Raw genomic sequence first — 21,374 nt, 5'->3', positions numbered from 1 at the left:
CCACATATAACATGAACCTTTGCAGCCCAACCTTTGCTTGTTGCCTTCATCCTAGAGCTGGCAAAAAAGCCCAAAACCCAACAACCCGCCCAACCCGCCCATTAATTTTAAAGGATGGGTTGGGTCAATTGGGTTATGGGTTTTGTTGGGTTGGGTAAGAACAACCCAACTTATTCATTGGGCGGATTGGGTTTTTTATTTGGGTACCCAATATCCAATTTGTTTAAAAGTAATTGAAAATAATAAATACAATATTCAATACACATATGCCCAACTATTTGTATTTGGACATGTGTTAATAATTCATTGATTAATTTGTATTCAAAATTCTCATATATATATATATATATATATATATTTTTTTTTTCAATCAATTTTTTAAAATTTTATTTAAAAGAAAAAAGAAATTTAAAATAAAAACTCATGCTTATTTTATTTTTATAACAGTAGTTAAACATGTTCAACTTCTATAATAATTTATTATGCCAAATATAAATTGAGGAGCGAAGATTTCAATCGGATGATTGACGGTATTATTAAGCAGCGTCAGAAATTTCTTATGGAGCAGAAATTAGCTGAAAATGAAGAGCGAAGAAAGACGTTAGGAAAAGTTACAGATGTGCAATGTGAGTTGAGAAGTTTTCACTGATCTATTTTCACGAGCAGTAGAAAAGATGTTGGATGAAAAATATGGTCTGAGTTTATTTTCCTTATGAATATTCTAGTGACCATGGTTTCGGATGTACAGAGACAGTAGTATAGGTATAGCAGCTTGTTGTTACTTCTCTGTTTCTCTATAATTAGCAAGCATCTTTTATTGCACCAATAATGAGTATCTTTCTCCTTTCTTTTTAATTTATGCGAGACTTGTTCTTATTTTTATAGGTATGCTTTTATTTCCAAGTAAAAATAATTTATTACTTTTGAGTGTAATAATTGTAATTGTGATTATTCACATGTTAAATACCCTATATAACATGTCTTATATATTAAGAGTAGATGCACGGCACAAATCAAAGTTTTTTAAGGGACACAAAAATTGATAGTGGATCAATGGAAGAGATTATTGAAAAGATTAAGGTGGTGTTTTGTGTGGGTTGGGGGGGGGGCTATGCTCTTCGTTAAATGTATAATTTATTATCTAAAATTCACAATACAAGCAATATAAAATATTATTCTATTTATGATATGTTTCCAAGGAACTTAAGAAGTGAGTGTGTGTTTGTGTGTGTGAAAATACATTTATGCATGTGAAAATGTGTTTATATGTGTGAAAAAAATCTTTTTTGTGTGTTAGAATGTATGTGAAAAAGTTTATGTATTCAAAATGTATTAATTAATATGTTGGGTCATATTTGGATAATGGGTTTGAGATAACCCAATATGACCCAACCCAAAATCAACCCAATCTAAAGTTGGGCGGGTTGGGTATAACCCATTTAAGTGAAAACCCAATATTAACCCGCCCAAAACCCGCCCAACCCGCCCAATTGCCAGCTATACTTCATCCTATCAATCATACCCTGAAAATCAGTTGTCACAAAACATAATACTACTACTTAAAGAAAGGCCAGCAGCTCAGAATCCTAATAAATTCAAGATTTCAGATGTTTCTGTAGCCCATCTACTTTCTTTGTTATTTGTGAAAACAAACAAATTCATGTAACCAATTCAACAAACGAATTCTTTCCTCATGCTTGGATGCTAACAAATTGAACATACCATTCTGTCTCTTTCAATTTCTTGAGACCCTGGCCACCTATAAGAACAATAACCAATTGTGGTTACAAGGTTTGCAGTACAGTGGTAAAGAAAATGCAAGAAGCAGAAAATGGTAATTGTTATCAGGCAATCAACTAGAAAGAAGGTACCTAGGCCATACTGGAATCATTTGATCACCATGAGAACCTGTATCCCCAGAACTTTATCCAATCTACCATCTGCGTTGATGATATTCAAATGAGAAAGAAAATGAAAGGTGAAATGCAGATATTTTAACAGGTGATATGGAAATTGGAATCTTACAGGATGTAGTGAACTTCAAAGTTGAGTTAGATCAACTCTTTCATCATCAATCAGTATGGTGGGAATGTGAGATATCTTCAACCACTCAGACTTGGAGCAACTTTCTTGTAACAAAGGACAATCAGCAATCGACAGAAACCTTAGTTGGGTGAGACGTAGCATAGCTGCCATAGGAGGCAGATACCGAAGCTTTTCACAATCAATCAGGTGTAGTCTTTCTAGAGAGCCAAGGTTTCCCAACCAGTCAGGTAAAGTTTCAACTGATCCAAACTTGGCAATTCTCAGTAGTGTAATGGCAGTCAGGTACTGAAGCTGTTCTGGCAGCGAGTTTGAATGAGGCCATCCAACAATTGTGAGGGCACGGACAGATGAGGAAGCCAGTGCCGATAACAATTCAGCTTCCAGCCTCAAGTCTGGGAAGGGACCTATACTCAACACCCTCAAGCAAGATAAGGGACTAAGTCCTTTGGGTATAGTGGTCAGTTTGGGACAAAAAGATAAGACTAACGTAACCAGAGACGGTGTTTGTTGCAAATCAATTGGAAATGACTCAAAGTTGGAGCACCTTTTCACCGCCAGACGACTAAGAGATGTACGAGAGTGTAACATTTCAGCTGGTAGGCTGTTCAACCCGCTGCAATCAACAATTCTCAATTCTCGGAGGAATTTGAGGCCGTGCTGTCCTGAAGGAATTGCAATTGACTTGATATTTGGACATTGCATCACATTTAGTATTTCTAAAGCCTGTAGCTGATGCAGATCTTCTGGCAGCTCGCTTAGCTTCTCGCAGTTGACAATCTCCAATTTTTTCAGAGAAGTTCCGCAGCCCTGTATGTCAATCAAGTTGGGGTAGTCCTCCAATGTTAGGCACTCTAAATTCTGTTTGGTCAGCACATCTCGAACACAAGTAAGCTCCGGCATTCCTCTGATCCAGAGGTCATTGAGAGTGGTTGCATTGCTGCAGATCTGTTTTATGGGCAAAAGCTGGTCCATCTTCTCGATTGTCAATCCCTTCAGCATTGGGAAATTACTTGGAGCTGTGGTCAATTTGGGGCACATCTTAATATTCAAGTCCCCAAGACTAGGAAAGGACACTCGCAGTCCTTCATTACCATCTCCTGTTGGTGTTGCTTCTACTCCCAACCACTCTATTAGGTTTGGCATATTTACTAACTTGAGAGTTTTAAGAGCCGGAAACAAATTGCTTGACCATTCACCACTACCTCTACTGCTTCGTGATCCACAGTAATAATCGGCAATGCCATAGAATGATGGTCCAATGCATTTTAAGTTCTCCAAGCCTTTCAACTCGAGAAATTGAAGAGATGGCAACAGTCCAAGGGCGGGGACTTCAGTGCACATTTTGCAATATCTTAATCTCAGCTTTACCAACTTGTTTAGTCTTGTTGATGATGATGCATCCATGCTATTCATGCATACTGCCATGTTCATTAACCATTGTGGAAATCGGCCACCATTGTAATTTCTAATGCGTAAACTATGCAGATTTGGATGGGGTTGGAGGCCTTCCAACACATTTTCATCATTGTCATCTTCTCGATTACCACTACCCCATTGGAATCCCAAGTCATCCACATAAGGCTTTTTCAGTAAATCTGCCTGCTGAGCTCCTTCTTTGCCATTTACCAGTTCTAGATTGCGAATCTGAAGGCGGCCTCTAAGATTTTTTAAGCAGCCCAGCTCCCCAATTGTGCGGCCTTTACCCTTTCCAACATTGAAGAACTGTAGTGTCTGAAGGGAAGTCAATTGTCCCATCCCTTTAGGCATTTGGAGTTCACTGTCAAAAGTAAAAAAGCTGAGATGTCTTAAGTTAATCAAATTTCTCATCCCCTTTGGAAGCTCCATACCAATTCTCTGGTCACCAGATTCAAGAATTATCAGTGTTTGCAAATTATAAAGCTTGCAAATGGACTCTGGCAATGCTCTTATTCTAGAGTATGAAATTTCAAGCAACCTCAAATGAATCAGCTTGCTAATTGAGCTTGGTAGCACCTCACTAGTCACCGAAAGCAACCTCAGAATGCGCAAGTACCTAAATTTTGCAAGGATGTCACCAGGCATGACACTCTCAAGCCAATCTAACGTACTTACTGACGTGAATTTGTCGTTCAAGTTTACTTCTGCTTCTACCCCAGATGAATTTAATACTAGGTACCTGGACTGGTAATGGTCCTCCCTTGCGCTGTCAGATCTTGAAACTGATCGTGCAAGATCAAAGACGAAATCATGCATTTTGCCAAATCTGACATCCACATCCAAACAGTTGTCATAGTCTATTACTTCTTCCAACCATGGTTCGAAGTCTCGGCCGAGACCGAGACGACTCGGCCGAGTCGTCACCGTCTCGGCCCCTACCGATACGATACCGTGACGAAACGATACCGAAATACTTGACTCGCCGAGAAATCGGCCGAGTCGTCACCGTGACGGATTGACTCGGCGAGTCACACCGAGTCACTCCGAGTTATCCCGAGTCAAGACGAGAAATCAGCCGAGTCACACCGTGACGGATTGACTTGGCCGTTTCTTTTACTATTTTTTAATTATTTTTATTTAGCATACTTTTTTATATTATTAACAATTTTTAGAATATTAAATACTTTAAAATTTGCGTCTCACCGAGACCGCGACCGATATGCCGAGACCGATGTGGAACGTTCCGGGCTGCGACCACAACCGCGACCGTGACTTTGAACCATGCTTCCAACAATGAACTTTCTAATAAAATGTGGTAATGGCTGTTGCCTATATCCTCTAATTCCTCATCATCACTTGCTTGAAGAAAACCCTGCCATCCAGAGTTGGATTAGCAGTTGCTTATCCAGAACAAAATCTTTTTCAAAATTTGAGAAGTATGCAAAACACTTCTTAACGGATGCAGTTGGCAAATGATCAAAGCTCAACCTAAGTAGCTGCATGACACTATTTTCACTCTGACTCAAGTGCAGAAGTTCACTCTCTATAATTGGTAGCCACTCTTCTTTTCTCTTGATACGTAGTAAACCACCAATTACACATGCAGCCAGAGGTAGACCTTGACATCTTTTCGTGATGCTATTTCTAAGCTCTTCCAATTCTTTTGGTACTTCTCCACCTGCAAATGCTTTTTCTTTGAATATGGACCAACAATCATCATCTGATAATATATCCAATCCATAAGTAGGATGCGTAGCCACAATCGATGCCACTTTTAGCTTACGCGTAGTGACAAGGATCCAGTTTCCCATTGTGTTGGTAATTCCCACCAAGGATTGGAAAAAATCATCCCAGAGTTGAGATCTCTCATCCCAAATGTCATCAAGCACAAGAAGATATTTCTTTTCTTCTAGTTCTTTCCGAATATCTTGAGCTATAACGTCCCTGCTTTGAGTTTTAACTTTCTGCTTTGTTAATGATTCCAAGATCAGTTTGAATAGCCTAGTAACTTCGAAATTCTCAGACACACAAATCCACATCTTTTTATCAAAATGCCCACGAATTTTTGGATCATTGTACACTAACTGAGCCAAAGTTGTTTTCCCCAACCCCCCCATGCCTGTTATGGGAACAACAGAAACAGCTTTTTCAGATGTGCTCAACAATGTCTCCACTATTCTGGATGCATCATTGGCCCTTCCAAAAACATTTTGACGAACGATAGAGTCAGTCTCCCGACTAGTAGCAGGGAGAGGAAGAGGAGCCAAACTGGCACCACCTCCCATAATCATCTGGGACCGGAGTCCAAAGCCGGTAGCTTCTTGATTGATCATTTTCAACGCTTAGAAGTGCAAATTAGTACCACAAGAGACTGGAAAGAAGCATACCTTTCCCTTCAGTTGTCTCCTGATAAATTCATAGTTGAGCTCATCCAACACATTATCAGCATCAAAAGCCACTCCTTCAAGCCTCTTCAGCCACAGATTCACAGCCTGATCGTGTCCTTGCTTTTCCTCTGCATCAGCTACCACTGCTCGAATCATGGCAAGAGATTCCTTCATGCTCTCCAACTCCTCCTTGAATCCAAAAGCCCTTCCAATGCCATCTGTGGCAAGTGAAAGTGTCTTCTCCAACATGATCTGAATGGTAACACCAATAAGAGCGTCATCCATTTTCCTTGATTTAGAATTTGGTTTTCAGAGGATATACGTTTGCAGAGCTAGCAGGAATTGGTGGTGGATGACAATAAGAGTTTCGGAGTACTTCTTTGCTTGTTTAAGCATCAAAAACATATTCATCTTTAGTCAAAAAAGTAAAAGAAGATAATTATGTTAGATATTCACTTTTTAGTGCTTTTTTCTCCCACTAAATTTGCTTAATTTGATTCTCACTTTATTCCTTGCCTCGATACGGGAGCCTTGTAAAGGCAACAAAGAAATCATGCATGACGTTAAACAAGTAAATCCCAACGTTGGTGCGATTGCAAGTTAGCTCAATTAATAAATCGACCACTTTTTCCATAAAAATCATATGTTCAAATTTTATTGTCGAGAACTGCGTTAGTAAGTAAGCAATTTGTAAAAATCCGATCAGATTCATTCAACTTTCTTACTGCGAAAGAAAAAAAAAAGTAACCTCACATTTGCGACTAAAAACTAACTAAATCAATTAACAAAGATCTTAACTTTCCCATTTAATGTGACAAAATTTCAAATTCTTTATCATGGTATCAGAGTTAGCCATGCATTACTATTATCCATCGATACACATGAGGCATGACCCAGACTGTGGGTACTATTGCGCTTGGCTTCACAACGACAGTGCTTCGATTTACTTGGTCCAAAATTTGGCTTTATTCTTGATTCATGAGATTAAACTCGTATCCCGTGTGAGAGTGAAAAAAAGGCTAACTAAACTAATTGTTACGTCTTCTAAATCCTGTCTACTTGATCTGTTTAACGCGAGTCATCTGTGAAAACGAAGACCAACTAAACTAATCAATGAAGATACACCTTCATAAAGACTAATTCAACTGAGAGGAATATTAATCAGATGATCTAGAAATCATTTGTTCGAGTTCCTCTTCTCTTACCTTATGTGTTTGAATTTTACTGTCGATATGAGAATTGAATTAGTGAGCAAATTTTAATATTCCATGTAAAAAACCTATGCTCCTAAAGATATTCACTGGTGGTGATTAGAGTCAAATCCGCTCTTTTTTTTGTTTTGTTTAAATAAAACATCATAATTTCATTAAATCTACACTACTGAAATAGATGAATGTGGTTACTTTTGGTTTCGAGATCGATGGAATTTCAAATTCTTTTATACTTTTGTTTGGATTGAGAAATTTGATGAATGATCAAAATTTATTCACATTGCTATAGTTGTTTGAATTGCTTAATAGGTATTCGAGTTTATAATATATCAATTATTAAAATATATTTTAAATACAAGAATAATTTGTAATCAACAAATCTAAATACCTCCTAAATAATGTAAACAACCAAAGGCACCTCAAATCCTTGGTCAAATCCCTCAATCCAAAGGCAGCAACGGTCAATGTTTGCCCTGTATTACCAAAAAAAAGAGTCAGCTTTGTATTATGGTCCGTCCATGCACATGACTCGGATTCTAGGTATAGTTCTTGACTCGTTGGAATTGCCTTCCAAATATATTCAACCCGAGTTATGTATGAGAACAAAGACTAACTAAACCAATTTATGAGTCGTCTAAATTCAGTCTATTTGATCTATTCAGTATGAGTCTCATGTGAAAGTAATGACCAACTTAACTAATTCATAAAGATACATGTGAGTAAGACTAATTCAATTGGTAGGGATATTAATCGGATGATGCTAAAGTCATTGGTTCGAATTTCAGTCTCTTCACCTTCTCCCTTATAAGGTTTAGAGTCTCACTTAAACCAAATAAGAAAAATAAATCAACTAAATCAATTTATAAAGATCTCGGGCATTTCCATTATCCAATCCATGCCACTAGATCTGTTCACCTCAATTCACGTTTAAGAAACTAAACTAATTAATTAATATTAACTTATAAAAATGTTGGGCCTCTTTAACACATGAAGTAAACAACAATTACAATTTAATCGTGATAAACACTAATTGGGATAATAAATAGAGAGACAATAATTAGAATATTGTGAATTGCCACTTTCATTGCTGTCTTGGTGTTGGTAGACGGAGCTTTTTTATTATTCTTGAAATTGTTAATTCCATTTGGGTCAAGGGACATGATTCCTATTCCAAATTTCCATTTACGATGTAGAAATCGAATACTGCCTTGTTTGGATCGTGATTTTCTGTAGAAAATTTTTTACATTTTTCACGAATACATTTTTTAATCATTTTTTTATTTTACATACATCAAATTGTAACGGTATGTTTTTCTACAAATGGATTACGAATGTAGTGGAAGTGGGGTAAAATTCGGCAATGTTTAAATTTCATCAAATCAACCTTATGTACGTGTGTCTGCTTTCTAGGTCAAGGGCCTATCAAGTTGATTTTTTTGCACAGTGGATATAATTGTACAATTTTTAAAGTAAACTTGCACGTTTCAGTGTAACCATACTTTTTTTTTTATATGAATTTAGTTGTATAAGTTGACAAACTCACATTTATATGGGCTCAAGACGTAGAGGTCTTGAGTTCCTTCCCGGTTTCTCAAGTTCCACCCTTTCTCTATTAGTTGAATAACATTGAGTAACTCTCAATGGGGGCGTTGGTTAAACAATGTCAGTGCCTGAAGCTAATTGTATAGTTCCAAACTTTTTAGCATTAGGTAAGTTTTCAATTATACCTAGTTTACAATGTTCTAATTTCAGTTTACAATATCTTCACCTTAAAAAGAAAAAAAAAACCCATCTTCACCTTGGACCATCAATCAACATTAATCTCTTCTAACATCTTCAATTACACCACAAACAACACAACTTAGCGATACACAATGCAGTAGCTAATACAGTTTCCTAACTTGATTCACAAAAGAAATAGGTTCACAAACTATTGCAAAATGAAGATATTACTCCAACATAACTGTGGACTAAAAGTGCATATTTGATCAATCAAAATCTACCACAGTTCCTTGTCCGCCACATGTAACATAACTACATTGCAGACCAACCTTTGCCTCTTGCCTTGATCCTGTCAACTGAAACCTGATAATCAGCAATAGAAGGCATAGCAGTGCTTAATTAGTGGAGGCCAACAGCTCGTAATCCTAATAAATTCAAGACAAATTTCAGATTTTGTAGAGTATCTTCTTCTTCTTCTTCGTTATTTGTGATATTGAACAAGTTGTAACCAATTGATAAAAGTTGTGAAAAACAAGCTGAATCTTTGCAAATGATGGGGTGCATACAAATTAAACGTACCATTCTGTCTCTTCATTTTCTTGAGACCCTGGCCACCTGTACGAATTACTGCAGCGAAAAATCAAGAAAGTGAAAACCAGAGATATTATCAGCTAGAAAGGAAGTAGATAGGCCGTACTGGAGATTTGATCAACATAACAACCTTCTTCCATCATTTTATCCATTGTACTACCTGCAACCATTAGATTCAAAGGAGAAAGAAAATGAGAGATACAGTAGCAGATAAGTTAAACTAGACAGGTGATAGAAAATGAGTGGAACCTTACAGGATGTAATATAATACTTCAAAGTTGGATTACATCAACTCTTCATCATCAATTAATATAGTGGGAATATGAGAAATCTTGAACCGCTCAGAGTTGCTGCATAGTTCCTGTAGCAGAGGACAACCCGAAATTGACAGAAAACTTAATTTGGTGAGACGTCGCATAGCAGCCATAGAAGGCAAATTTTGAAGCTTTTCACAATCAATCAGGTGTAGTCTTTCTAGAGAGCCAAGGTTTCCCAACCAATCAGGTAAAGCTTCTACTGATCCAAAGTTGAGTATACTTAATTTTGTAATGTTAGTCAGGTACTGAAGCTCTTCTGGCAGAGAATTTGAATGAGGCCATCCAACTATTGCAAGAGTGCGGACAGATGAGGAAGCCACGGCTGATAACAATTCGAATTCCTGGCTTGAATCTGGGAATGGACCAATAAACAGCACTCTTAAGCAAGAAAAGCGACCGAGTCCTTCCGGTATAGTGGTCAATTTGGGACAACCGGATAGCACTAGGACCACTAGAGAAGGTGTTTGCTGCAAATCAATTGGAAATGAGACAAGATTGGGGCATCTTCTCACAACCAGAGTACAAAGAGATGTACGAGAGTGTAGCATTTCAGCTGGCAGACTATTCAGCCCACTGCAATCAACAAATCTCAGTTCTTGGAGGGATGTGAGGCCATGCTCTCCTGAAGGAATCGCGATTGACTTGATATTTGGGCACTGCATAATACAAAGTGTTTGTAGAGCCTGTAGTTGATGTAGATTCTCCGGCAACTCCCTTAGATTCTCGCAGTTCATGATCCTTAATTCTCTAAGAGAAGTTCCACAGCCATGTATGTCATTTAAATAGGGACACTCTTCCAATCTTAGCCATGCTAAGTCCTGTTTGTTGAGCACGTCTTGAATGCAAGTAAGCTCCGGCATTCCTTTGATCCAGAGGTCTGTGAGAATGGTTGCGTTGCTGCAAATCTGTTTTACTGGCAAAAGCTGGTCCATCCTCTCGATTTTCAATCTCTTCAGGCTTGGAAAATTACCTGGAGCTGTGGTCAGTTTGGGGCACATCATAATCATCAAATCTTCAAGGCTAGGAAAGAACACTTCTAGCCCTTCATCACCACCTCCTCTGGATGTAGCTTCTGCTCCCCTCCATTGTACTAGATTTGGCATATTTGCTAACTCAAGAGTTTTAAGAGCTGGAAACAATTTGCTTGACCCTTGACTACTGCTTCTGTTGCTGCTTGATCCACTGGAATCATCAGCAATGCAATAGAATGAAGTTCCAATGCATCTTAAGTTCTCTAATCCATTCAACTCAAGAACTTGAAGAGATGGCAACTGTCCAAGGGCAGGGACTTCTGTGCATAGTTTGCAGTTTATTAATCTCAGCTTTACCAATTTGTCGAGTCTTGTTATTGATGATCCGTCTGTAGTCTTCATGTATATTGCCATGTTCATTAACCAACGTGGAAATTTCCCACCATTGTAGTTACTAATGTGTAAACTTTGCAAATTTGGATGGGGCTGGAGGCCTTCCAAGACATGTTCATCATCATAACCAGCTTCTGCATTAACACTACACCATTCAAATCCCAAGTGACGCATTTTTGGCTTTTGCAGTAAATCTGCCTGCAGAGCTCCCTCTTTACCATTTACCAGTTCTAGATTACGAATCTGAAGGCGGCCTCGGAGGTTTTTTAAGCATGCCAGCTCCTCAAGTGTACGGCCATTGTCTTTTCCTACATTGAAGAACTGTAGAGTTTGAAGGCAGGTTAACTGCCTCATCCCTTTTGGCATTTGGAATTGACCATCAGAAGCAAAAAAGTGGAGATGTCTCAAATTAACCAACTTTCTCATCCCTTTTGGAAGCTGCTTAAGAGTTCTCTTGTCAGGATATTCATCAAATGTAAGTGTTTGCAAATTATAAAGCTTGCAAATGGACTCAGGCAGAGCTTCTATTCTAGAGTATGAAAGGTCAAGAAATCGTAAATGGATCAGCTTGCCGATTGAGCTTGGCAGCACCTCACTAGTCACCCAAGACAACTTCAGCACATGCAAGTACCTAAAGTTTGATAAAATGTCGCCTGATATGTGACTCTCAAGCAAAATTAATGAACTAACTGATGTTGATATGTCATTCAACTTCATCTGTGTTTCTTCTCCAAATGAATGCAATACTAGATATCTGGATTGGCAGTTCTCACCCCTTATGCTGTCAGATCCTGACAATGATCGTGCAAGATCATACACGAAGTCATGCATTTTGGCATATCTGGCATTCACATCAAGATAGGGGTCATACATCCTTACTTCTTGCAACAATGAACTCTCTAACAGGATGTGGTAATGGTTGTTGCCTATGTCCTCTAATAACTCATTATGACTTGCTTGAAGAAAACCTTCTGCCATCCAGAGTTGGATTAGATGTTGCTTGTTTACAAGAAAATCTTTGTCAAGAATCGAGCAGTATGCAAAACACTTCTTGATGGATGCAGTTGGTAAATGATCGAAGCTCAACTTTAGTAGTTGCATGACAGTATTTTCATTCTCACTTAAGTGCAAAAGCCCGCTCTCTATGATTGGGAGCCACTCTTCTTTTCTTTTGATACGTAACAAACCTCCAATTACATTTGCAGCCAGAGGTAGACCTTGACATCTTTTCGTGATTTCAGTTCTTACTTCTTCCAATTCTTTTGGTACTTCTCCACCTCCAAATGCTTTTTCTATCAGTATTGACCAGCAATCATCATCCGATAATATTTCCAATCTATAGGTAGGATGTGTAGCCACGATTGATGCCACATTTAGCTTACGCGTTGTTACAAGAATCCAGTTTCCTTGTGTGTTGGTAATTCCCACCAAACATTGAAAAAAGTCGTCCCAGAGTTGAGATCTCTCATCCCACATGTCATCAAGCACAATAAGATATCTCTTCCATTTAAGTTCTTTCCGAACATCCTGAACTATAACATCCCTGCTTTCAGTTTTAACTTTTCTCTTTGTCAATGATTCTAAAACCAGTTTAAAAAGCCTAGTAACTTCAAATTTCTCAGAGACACAAATCCAAATCTTAGTATCAAAATGTCCATCAATTCCTGGATCATTGTATGCTAACTGAGCCAAAGTTGTTTTCCCCAACCCCCCCATGCCAGATATGGGAATAACAGAAACAACTTTTGCAGAAGAGCTCAACAATGTCTCCACTAGGTTTGATGCATCATTGGATCTTCCAACAACAATTTGACGAATTATAGAGTCAGTCTCCCGACTTATAGCAGGGAGAGGAAGGGGAGCTATATTTGCACCACCTCCCATCAGCTGGGACCTGAGTCCAAAGTCAATAGCTTCTTGGTTGATAATTTTCAACTTCTGGTTAACATTCTTAACCTTAGAAGCCATTCTCCAATACAAAGCAGTATCACAAAAGAATGAAAAGAAGCACACCTTTTCCTGCAGTTGTTTCCGAATAAATTCATAGTTCAGCTCATCCAACACATTATCAGCATCAAAAGCCACTCCTTCAAGCCTCTTCAACCACAGTTTCACAGCCTGATCGTGTCCTTGCTTTTCCTCTGCATCAGCTATGACCGCTCGGATCATTGCAGCAGATTCTCTCAAGTTCTTCAAATCCTCCTTGAGTCCAAAAGCCATCCCAATCCCATCTGCGGCGAGGGGGAGCATCTTCTGCAGAATAATCTGAATGGTAGCACCAATAAGAGCGTCAGCCATTTTCCTTCTTAACAAATTTAATTTTCACAGCAAATATGATTCAACAGATAGTAGAAATACTAGAGGATGACAATATAGATTTGAAGTGTTTCTTTGCTTGTTTAAGCATCAAAAGCATCTTCTTGACGAAAAAGAAGAAAATCAAAGTGGGCAATAACTTAATAGTTCTTTAGTTGATCAATTAATTAAACAGCAATTGGATGCTTTCTGCTCCTAATTTACCTTTTCGCTTTATTCCTTCCCTCATTATGGCAACAAATTATGCTTGAACTTTCGTCAGAACTTTGTCCTACTAAAAAAGCAACAATTAAAATCTAATCCTGGTAAATCGGATCAAGATAATAAACAGTGACTAGAATCAAGACTCCATTTCCACTGTTAATGCTGTCTTGGTGTTGGCAGGGTACCTTATTCATTTGGAGATTAATAAATTCATTTGATTAATGGGATGTAATCCTAATCCAATTTCAGTTCCCATGTAGATAGCGAAGAGGGCTAAGGTTTCTGGATAATGGCAGAAGCAGCACAAGCCTAAACTATGTCAAGTCTGCTCCATGTACCTTTTTTTTTTAAAAAAAAATTTTTAGTGTAAGTGAAGGGCTCAAATTTAGACATTTCACTTATACTTCCTCCCCCAAACCATCCAACCCATCCCTCCCCTGTCTCATGTATATTTGACTATTTTCTCTGTACACAAAAAAAAAAAAACCACTATTGACAAAAAATGAATGCACAAAATAATTTTGGACATCCAACAACAAATTATAAGCGTTGATCAAATATTAGTTAAGAGTAGAAAATTTGTCATTGGGTTTAGTAGAGAGTTCAAAATTCAGAAAGAGGATACAACTTTGCTTAGTACCTACCACAGACTACTTGCTCCAATCACCCCTCCCATGAAAACCTCATTAATTCAAGGCCAAAATAGACTAGATTTATCTATGACAAGCTTTTGAAATTTTGAGTGACATTTCTTGATTACAAGGACTAAGATTTATACGAGCTTTTTAACCAAAAATTGTAGTAATAAAATAAAATTTGAAAAAAGATAAAAATGATAACGGAGTGGACATATGCCAGCCTGCGTCTCTTACCTAATTCATATGTCATGGTTTTGTTCCATTCTAGACTTCTAGTTTATCTTGCAGCAAGAATGCAATTTTCAACTGCTATTGCTCTCACTTTATCTGTGAAACTATTGTAAAGATTATTTCCCTCCTCTTCCCTTATAATTGCTGGTTGTTCAACAGCTTCTTGATATTCTAACAATTTTTTCTCCATCTATATATGTTCTTAATTCTCACAATCTCCATTCTTACTCATAAAGTTTCTTCTATAATCTGTTTCTATCTGTGCATTCAAAACAGTAGTATTCTAATAAGTCTCAACATTGAGTAAACAGAAGAAGATGAAAATAGCAGAGAATTTTCTTATTGCTCCTTTGTTCTTCTGCCTCCTCACATTTTCAAGTAGGTTTTCAAAAAAAGAATGAAGAGAAAAACTCCGGTTCATGCTTTCACATTTTTGTTTTCAACTACAATTCAACTAACAACTTTTTTATGCTTCTTTAACAGATGCACTAACATCAAGCAGGATTGGTGTAGTTTATGGAACGCAAGGAACTAATTTCCCACCAATAAATTACACAGTCCAGCTCCTTGAGATCAAGAATGCTGGTTTTGTAAAGCTTCGTGATGCAAATCACGAAATACTAAAATCGTTATCTCAGAAAAGTGTTCGTGTCTCAATCAGCATTGCTAACAATTTTCTCGTGCATATTGCTTCGAATCAAACATTTGCAAATCAGTGGGTACAGGAAAATGTACTTGCATATTATCCTGATACAATGATCCGGTTCATACTTGTTGGACAGGAAGTTCTAAGCCAGAATGATACAACATTGTGGTACAATCTTGTACCTGCAATGAGAAGGATCCTTGATTCAGTTAGAAGTCACAATATTCATAACATTAAAGTTGGGACTCCATTGGCTATGGACATATTGGAATCAACATTTCCACCTTCTAGTGGGAAATTCAGGTCTGATATTCCTCATGATCAGGTCATCATACCATTGCTGCAATTCTTGAATCAAACAAAGTCATATTTCTTCCTAAATGTCTTCCCCTATTTTACATGGTCTGCAAATCCAACAAATGTGAGCCTAGACTTGGCTTTATTTAGGGGCGACAAAAATTCTTCATACAGAGATCCAGAGAGTGGTTTGATTTACACAAACCTCCTAGATCAGATGCTAGACTCAGTTCTCTTTGCTAGTAAAAAATTAGGCCTTGACCATGTTGCATTAGCAATATCAGAAACTGGTTGGCCTCATGCAGGTGACATTGATCAGCCTGGTGCAAATAGATACAATGCTGCTACTTACAACAGAAATCTTGTGCACAGAATGTCTGCTAAACCACCAATTGGGACACCGGCTAGACCTGGTGTATTCATACCAACATTCATATATGCTTTATTTGATGAAGATCAAATTCCAGGACGAGGAACAGCAAGGCACTTTGGAATTCTGCAAGCCAATTCCTGGCCTGTGTATGATTTAGACCTGACAGGAAAGCTAGGAGAAGGGGACTATCCCCTATTGCCACTGCCATCAAATAATGAGCCCTTTAAAGGAAATCTGTGGTGTGTTGTGGCAAGCGAAGCAAACATAATGGAATTAGTTCCACAATTGGAATCTGTTTGCAGCCTTGGCAATGGAATTTGTGATGCACTATCTCCAGGAAATGATTGCTATGAACCAGTAACAATTAGAGCTCATGCTAGTTATGCATTTAGCTCATATTGGGTTAAGTTTAGGAGCAGAGGTACAGCTTGTCATTTCAATGGTCTTGCAGTGCTAACCACCACAGATCCAAGTAAGTAATTTCTCTTCAGGGATCATTTAACAAGCATCAGATCATAATAGAATCAAAACTTCCAGCAAGAAATGGCATTATCACATCAATGGGTGAAATATTGTAGACTTCCCAAACCTTTTTACCCCTAGACTGCTAATTAATCATTACCATCTTCACAGAAATTTTTCTCACTATAGTTATGTCTTACTAGAATTACTATTTTTCCTTCGCAATTTGTATGACTTTTTCTTTTCTTGGTTTATATGTTGAGCAGGCCATGGATCGTGCAAGTTTCCAAGTGTATATTACTAAGAAGTATGTGAAGCAGCTGAAATTGTGAATATCAAGTTTATTCTCCTTGTTTTAGTCATAGGTTAGCAATCAATGCAATAATGAAATTCATATCTTTAAAAGACTATTTGAGGTCATTTTCTTCGAAATAGTTGTTAGCAATTCAGAGCAACTAGCAAGTGAATGAGTACTCTGAGATCATTTTTTTTTATTTGTATATGCTCTTCTATCAAAAGATTCAAGTTGGTTTGGAAATTAGTTTAGGTACTTCTGCAAAAGCAGATGACTATTGGCTTAAGAGGCATCGTTCTTCTCCAAATTCATCACTGACTCTACATCTTCCAAAGAAGCATAATTTGGTGAGCAATGAAATGCTCATTGCTCATGAGACATGCATGGAGCCCGAGTTTTTCAGATATACTTGAAGGATGATGTTGCAATTTAAAAAGCAACAGGGTGATTGATTAGACCATATTGCAAATGCAAGGCTTGTTAAAAGACTGAATTGGCAATTTGTTTGGTAGTCATTTGATGAAAATTTCAAAGGTGGATATTAAGTATTTTGCATCTAAAAGGTGGTATTTGGTGATTAGTTTCTTCTGGGTAAAAATGTGTAAAATCTACTTGGCTATTTTGAAATCCACAGTAATGTAGTACATGATATTCTACAATTTAACAATTTAACGGAGAGTTATAAAATTGTTGATCATTGTTAATTCTCGTTGAGTAAAATAGTATTAGCTAACTTTCGAAGGAATAAAAAAGTCAGTACCTACGACAAAATTATTTGGTTTACTCCATAAATAGATTATAGTTATGTCCAGTGAAGTAAATGTAGACAAGAAATGAGGCAGAATCATGTATAGTGGTAAAATTTGATGCCAATCTAACGATTAAACACAGTTATTTCGAGCCATTATTTTTGCAAGTTTCTAATTCTAGATTAATAAAGAAAGCAAATATAACATCAAATAAGTAAAGAGGTTTAAGTCAGCCTCTTCCTCGGGTCCTCATGTCCCGGGGTCGAATCTCCGCAGCAACATCAGCTTCTCCGTGCATCTAACGTGCTAGGTCTGGTTGGGGCGCTGGGCCGGGCCGAAGTGGGATTAGTCGGGCCGCCTTTAAGGACTTGACCCGGACACCCACTCCGTCAGAAAAAAAAAAAAAAGTAAAGAGGTTCAAGTTATAAAACTTTGGGCAAATTACAATTTACTCCCGTGATTTAGTGTTTTATTACATAATCCCCTTATAGTTTTCAAAAACTATACAGAACCCTTAGGGATGGCAACGGGGCCGGGTTGGGGCGGGGACCCCTCCCCCGTCCCCTCGCCCCGTTGCCTATTAGTTCCCCCCGTCCCCCGCCTCCCGCTCCCCCCGCCCCGCCTTGCCCCGCTTCCCCCGCGGGGGCACCCGCGGGGTTAATAAAATTTTATTATAATTAATTTTTAATAAATAATCAAGTACTAAAATATCAACACATCACCAAATTATTATTCATTGTAATTTTACAATTGAAACTCATAAAAACAATCAAACAGAAGTTATTTGAATACAATCCAATATGATGAAATAAATATAACTAAAATAGTCAAATTTTCACTTTTAGTACAAATGCAATCACTAATTCATCATTGTGTTTGTGCTTTTTTTTGAGAAAAAAGTGTTATTCTATTAAGTGTAATTAGAAATTTAGTATAAATGTATTAGTAAATTTAGTATAACTAATTAATAAATTCTATTAGTAGACATGTATAATTATTCATATAATTGATAATATCAATTATATTACATAAACTAATATACATTATATAATACATCTAACTAATAATATAATTATCATAAGTTTATAACTAATTAACTTACATATAATATATAGTCATTTATATATATATATATATATATATTTTTTTTGCTGGTGGCGGGGCGGGGGATGGGGCGGGGGAGTATACCCCCGCCCCGTTTCTAAGCGGGGGGAAAAAATTCCCCCCCGCCCCGTGAGCCCCCCGCGGGCACCCGCGAGCACCCGCGGGCACCCGCCCCCATTGCCATCCCTAAGAACCCTCTCATGATTTGGATTAAAGTGTCAAATCGACAGAATTTGCAATCCATAACGAAATCAACTAAAATATCAAAAATACCCCTATATAAAGTTAAAAATTATTTATTAATCACAAGGGGGTTATGTATATATATTGAAAACCATAAAAGGGTTATATGGTTAAGCACTAAAGTATAAGGGGGGTTATATGGTAAAATATAAAATCATACGAGATTAGAGTGTCATGCATATTATATTTATATATTTTGGTCACTTAAGTCATTTTAGTTTTTAAACAAAGGTAATTTTGATATTTTTATAGGTTTCATTGCGGATGATCATTTTCGTTAATTTGACATTTTTAATCCAAACTATGAGGGGATTATATATAGCTTTTAAAACTAGAAGGGGATTACATGAAAATTAGCTACACCGGAGGGGTAAAGTGTAATTTGCCCTTTTCCTATACTTTCTGGACAACCAATTCGTGAAGAGAAAGCGAAACTCCCTCTGTTATTTGCAACTTCAACAGTTCCATGCTATTGAAACAACATATTTGGATGGAATACCTTGATCTCCTCACACCATCACACAAAATGGGCAAAGAAAAAGAAAAGCAATTAAACCCGTTTAGAAGGTTTTCATCACATAAGAGGACATCAGCTTTCATAAAACATCTGCATTCAGCAAACATTTTGGTAGCAAGAATTTTCTTCAAGTTTTATGTGATCCAGAACATGTTGTTGTTTCCCTGTTTTTTATCCCATTTCTCTAGGAGTTGGAGATACCCTTTTTTTAAGATGCACCAAAAGCACTGGCGTGCAACTCTGGAAGTGGAATAATCTATATATGCAGTTCATTAAGATGGGGGGAAAAAAAGGAACAAAGACAAATCTATTCAAGATTTCCTTCGAATCAGCTATTAAATTAAGTAATACAATATAGTAGTCACAAACTAAGTTCCTCGTACAGATGATGACAATTACGTTGGAAAGGTGGAATACTTGCATTATTGTATTTGATCACTGGATAACATTCAAATGTGTCTTTCTACCTGATGATCTTTGCCTTAATTTTCTGCAGATTATTACTGTACATGTTCTTGATCCTTCCTTGTATTTATTGCTGTCACGAGCCTTGCAATTTGCAACAGTAAGAGCTCTCTTTTGTTTTTTTAATGGGGCTCAACCATGGCTGGTTGTTCAACAGCTTCTTGGAATTCTAGTAAAATGTTCACTATTTATATACTTCTCCCTTGTCACATATTGACAACCCATACCTACAATCTGTTCTTCTCGTATTCCCACAATTCCAGCACCACCAGCATTCAGGAAACCATTATTCCTTTTTGAAAGTCAGGACATTGATAGAAGATCATGGCCAAAAAGAAGCTAGCCGAGAATTCTATTTTTTATCTGTTATTCTACTCTCTCCTTGCTTTTTCGAGTAAGTTTTCCTCAAAGGGCATACGAGGAATAGTTTCTTGATGCTCTAAGATTTGTTTCAACTTCAATTCAACTAACACCAACTTGATGTTCTTTTGTGTTGTCAGATGCTACAATATCAAGCAAGATAGGGATAAATTATGGTTTGAATGGAGACAATTTGCAATCTGTACATCATTCAATCAACCTTCTTCAAAGCATGAATGCCAGTCGAGTGAAGATTTATGATGCTAATCCTGAAGTACTTAAACTGCTGTCTGGAACAAAGCTTCAAGCCTCAATCATGATTCAGGATGGACTTATCCCAGATATCGCTTCAGATCAATCCATTGCAGATCAATGGGTAAGAGATAACGTTCTTGCTTATTACCCTCAAACAATGATCCGCTTTGTACTAGTTGGAAATGAAATCCTAAGCAGCAATAATACATTGCTATGGTACAACCTTGTACCTGCCATGGTAAGGATTCATAACTCAATCAAGGCACAAAATATTCAGAACATCAAAGTTGGGACGCCAGTAGCCATGGACATCTTGGAATCAACATTTCCACCACCTTCCCAGTGGGAAATTTAGGCCTGAAATTCTCAACCATAGGTGATGTACCACTGCTGAGTTTCTTTGAATAAAACCAGATCGTTTCTTTGTTACATGTCTTCCTTTACTTTCACTGGTCATGAAAACCCCACGAAACTTAAGCCTGAGGAACTTTGCATGTTCACGGGCTTAAAAATTCATCTGTACACAGATCCAGCAGAGTGGTTTAGATCTACACAAACCTCTCCTGGACATCAGATTGCTTTGATTCGGTTCTGTTTGCAGCTCGAAAGTTAGGCTTCGATAATATTTCCCTAGCAATATCAGAGACCTTGGTGTGGCCTAATGCTTGGGTGACATGATCAACCTGCGTGCAAATATACACAATGCAGCCATTTATAATCGGAAACCTTTGTCCGCCAAAGTTACTGCCAAACACCACCCAATAGGGACACCAGCTCAACCTGGCGTGCGTCATTCCCACCTTCATATTTTCCACTATATGCATGAGAACCGAAAATTTGGTCCATGGACTGAAAGGCACTGGGGGCTGCTGCAGCCAAATGGGCTGCCAAATTATATGAGATAGACCTGACTGCGGTGCAAAAAGTGAAAGTAAAACTAACCCCACCTTGCCACAACCTACAAATAAACAAGCCATTCAAGGCGAAAGAATATGGTGTGTGCGTGGCGCCTGGTTCAAGGATTAACGGAACTTAGGGGCCCGTTTTGAATTCAGTGTGCAAAGAAAGATTAAATGCGAGCATGTGATGCTCTTGCACCAGGGAAGGAATGTTATGAACCCTGTTTCTCTTGTTGCTCATGCTAGTTTGGCATTCTGAGCTCATA

General features: G+C 37.7%; 3 protein-coding genes across 3 annotated transcripts; 1 reads left to right on the top strand and 2 right to left on the bottom strand.

Annotated features, from left to right (window-relative positions):
- Nucleotides 1-2,040: 2,040 nt before the first annotated feature.
- On the bottom strand, nt 2,041-6,134 carry LOC113766035 (putative disease resistance protein RGA3). Its single transcript, XM_027310264.1, has 4 exons — nt 5,850-6,134; nt 4,920-5,753; nt 4,692-4,834; nt 2,041-4,288 (listed from the first exon to the last, which is right to left on the bottom strand). Exons 1-4 carry the CDS (start codon nt 6,132-6,134, stop codon nt 2,041-2,043), a joined length of 3,510 nt encoding a protein of 1,169 aa, XP_027166065.1.
- A 2,914-nt stretch (nt 6,135-9,048) lies between these two features.
- LOC113766034 (putative disease resistance protein RGA3) lies at nt 9,049-13,352 on the bottom strand. The gene is made up of 3 exons (XM_027310263.1): nt 9,661-13,352; nt 9,362-9,397; nt 9,049-9,145 (listed from the first exon to the last, which is right to left on the bottom strand). Exons 1-3 carry the CDS (start codon nt 13,350-13,352, stop codon nt 9,049-9,051), a joined length of 3,825 nt encoding a protein of 1,274 aa, XP_027166064.1.
- A 1,408-nt stretch (nt 13,353-14,760) lies between these two features.
- On the top strand, nt 14,761-20,564 carry LOC113766033 (probable glucan endo-1,3-beta-glucosidase A6). The gene is made up of 6 exons (XM_027310262.1): nt 14,761-14,821; nt 14,927-16,231; nt 16,488-16,513; nt 16,741-16,863; nt 19,626-19,773; nt 20,095-20,564. The coding sequence occupies exons 1-6, from the start codon at nt 14,761-14,763 to the stop codon at nt 20,562-20,564; spliced, it is 2,133 nt and encodes a 710-aa protein (XP_027166063.1).
- The last annotated feature ends 810 nt before the right edge of the window (nt 20,565-21,374 follow it).

This window comes from Coffea eugenioides, chromosome 3, assembly GCF_003713205.1.
Source record: "Coffea eugenioides isolate CCC68of chromosome 3, Ceug_1.0, whole genome shotgun sequence".
Classification (NCBI taxonomy): Eukaryota; Viridiplantae; Streptophyta; class Magnoliopsida; order Gentianales; family Rubiaceae; genus Coffea; species Coffea eugenioides.
This window is presented reverse-complemented; position numbering and strand designations above follow the sequence as displayed.

Excerpts from the sequence above, each read along its gene's own strand:
- LOC113766035 (XM_027310264.1), bottom strand. The coding sequence starts at position 6,134 with ATGGATGACGCTCTTATTGGTGTTACCATTCAGATCATGTTGGAGAAG. Across the intron at positions 5,754-5,849 it reads GGAGACAACTGAAGGGAAAG|ATGATTATGGGAGGTGGTGC; the intron begins GTATGCTTCTTT and ends CTCCGGTCCCAG. Across the intron at positions 4,289-4,691 it reads GCCCGGAACGTTCCACATCG|ATTTGGCAAAATGCATGATT; the intron begins GTCTCGGCATAT and ends TGTGGATGTCAG.
- LOC113766034 (XM_027310263.1), bottom strand. The coding sequence starts at position 13,352 with ATGGCTGACGCTCTTATTGGTGCTACCATTCAGATTATTCTGCAGAAG. Across the intron at positions 9,398-9,660 it reads ATTGATGATGAAGAGTTGAT|GTGGCCAGGGTCTCAAGAAA; the intron begins GTAATCCAACTT and ends TAATTCGTACAG. Across the intron at positions 9,146-9,361 it reads GAAAATGAAGAGACAGAATG|GTTTCAGTTGACAGGATCAA; the intron begins GTACGTTTAATT and ends GCTGATTATCAG.
- LOC113766033 (XM_027310262.1), top strand. The coding sequence starts at position 14,761 with ATGAAAATAGCAGAGAATTTTCTTATTGCTCCTTTGTTCTTCTGCCTC. Across the intron at positions 16,514-16,740 it reads GATCGTGCAAGTTTCCAAGT|ATTCAAGTTGGTTTGGAAAT; the intron begins GTATATTACTAA and ends TTCTATCAAAAG. Across the intron at positions 19,774-20,094 it reads TCTTGGAATTCTAGTAAAAT|ATGCTACAATATCAAGCAAG; the intron begins GTTCACTATTTA and ends TTGTGTTGTCAG.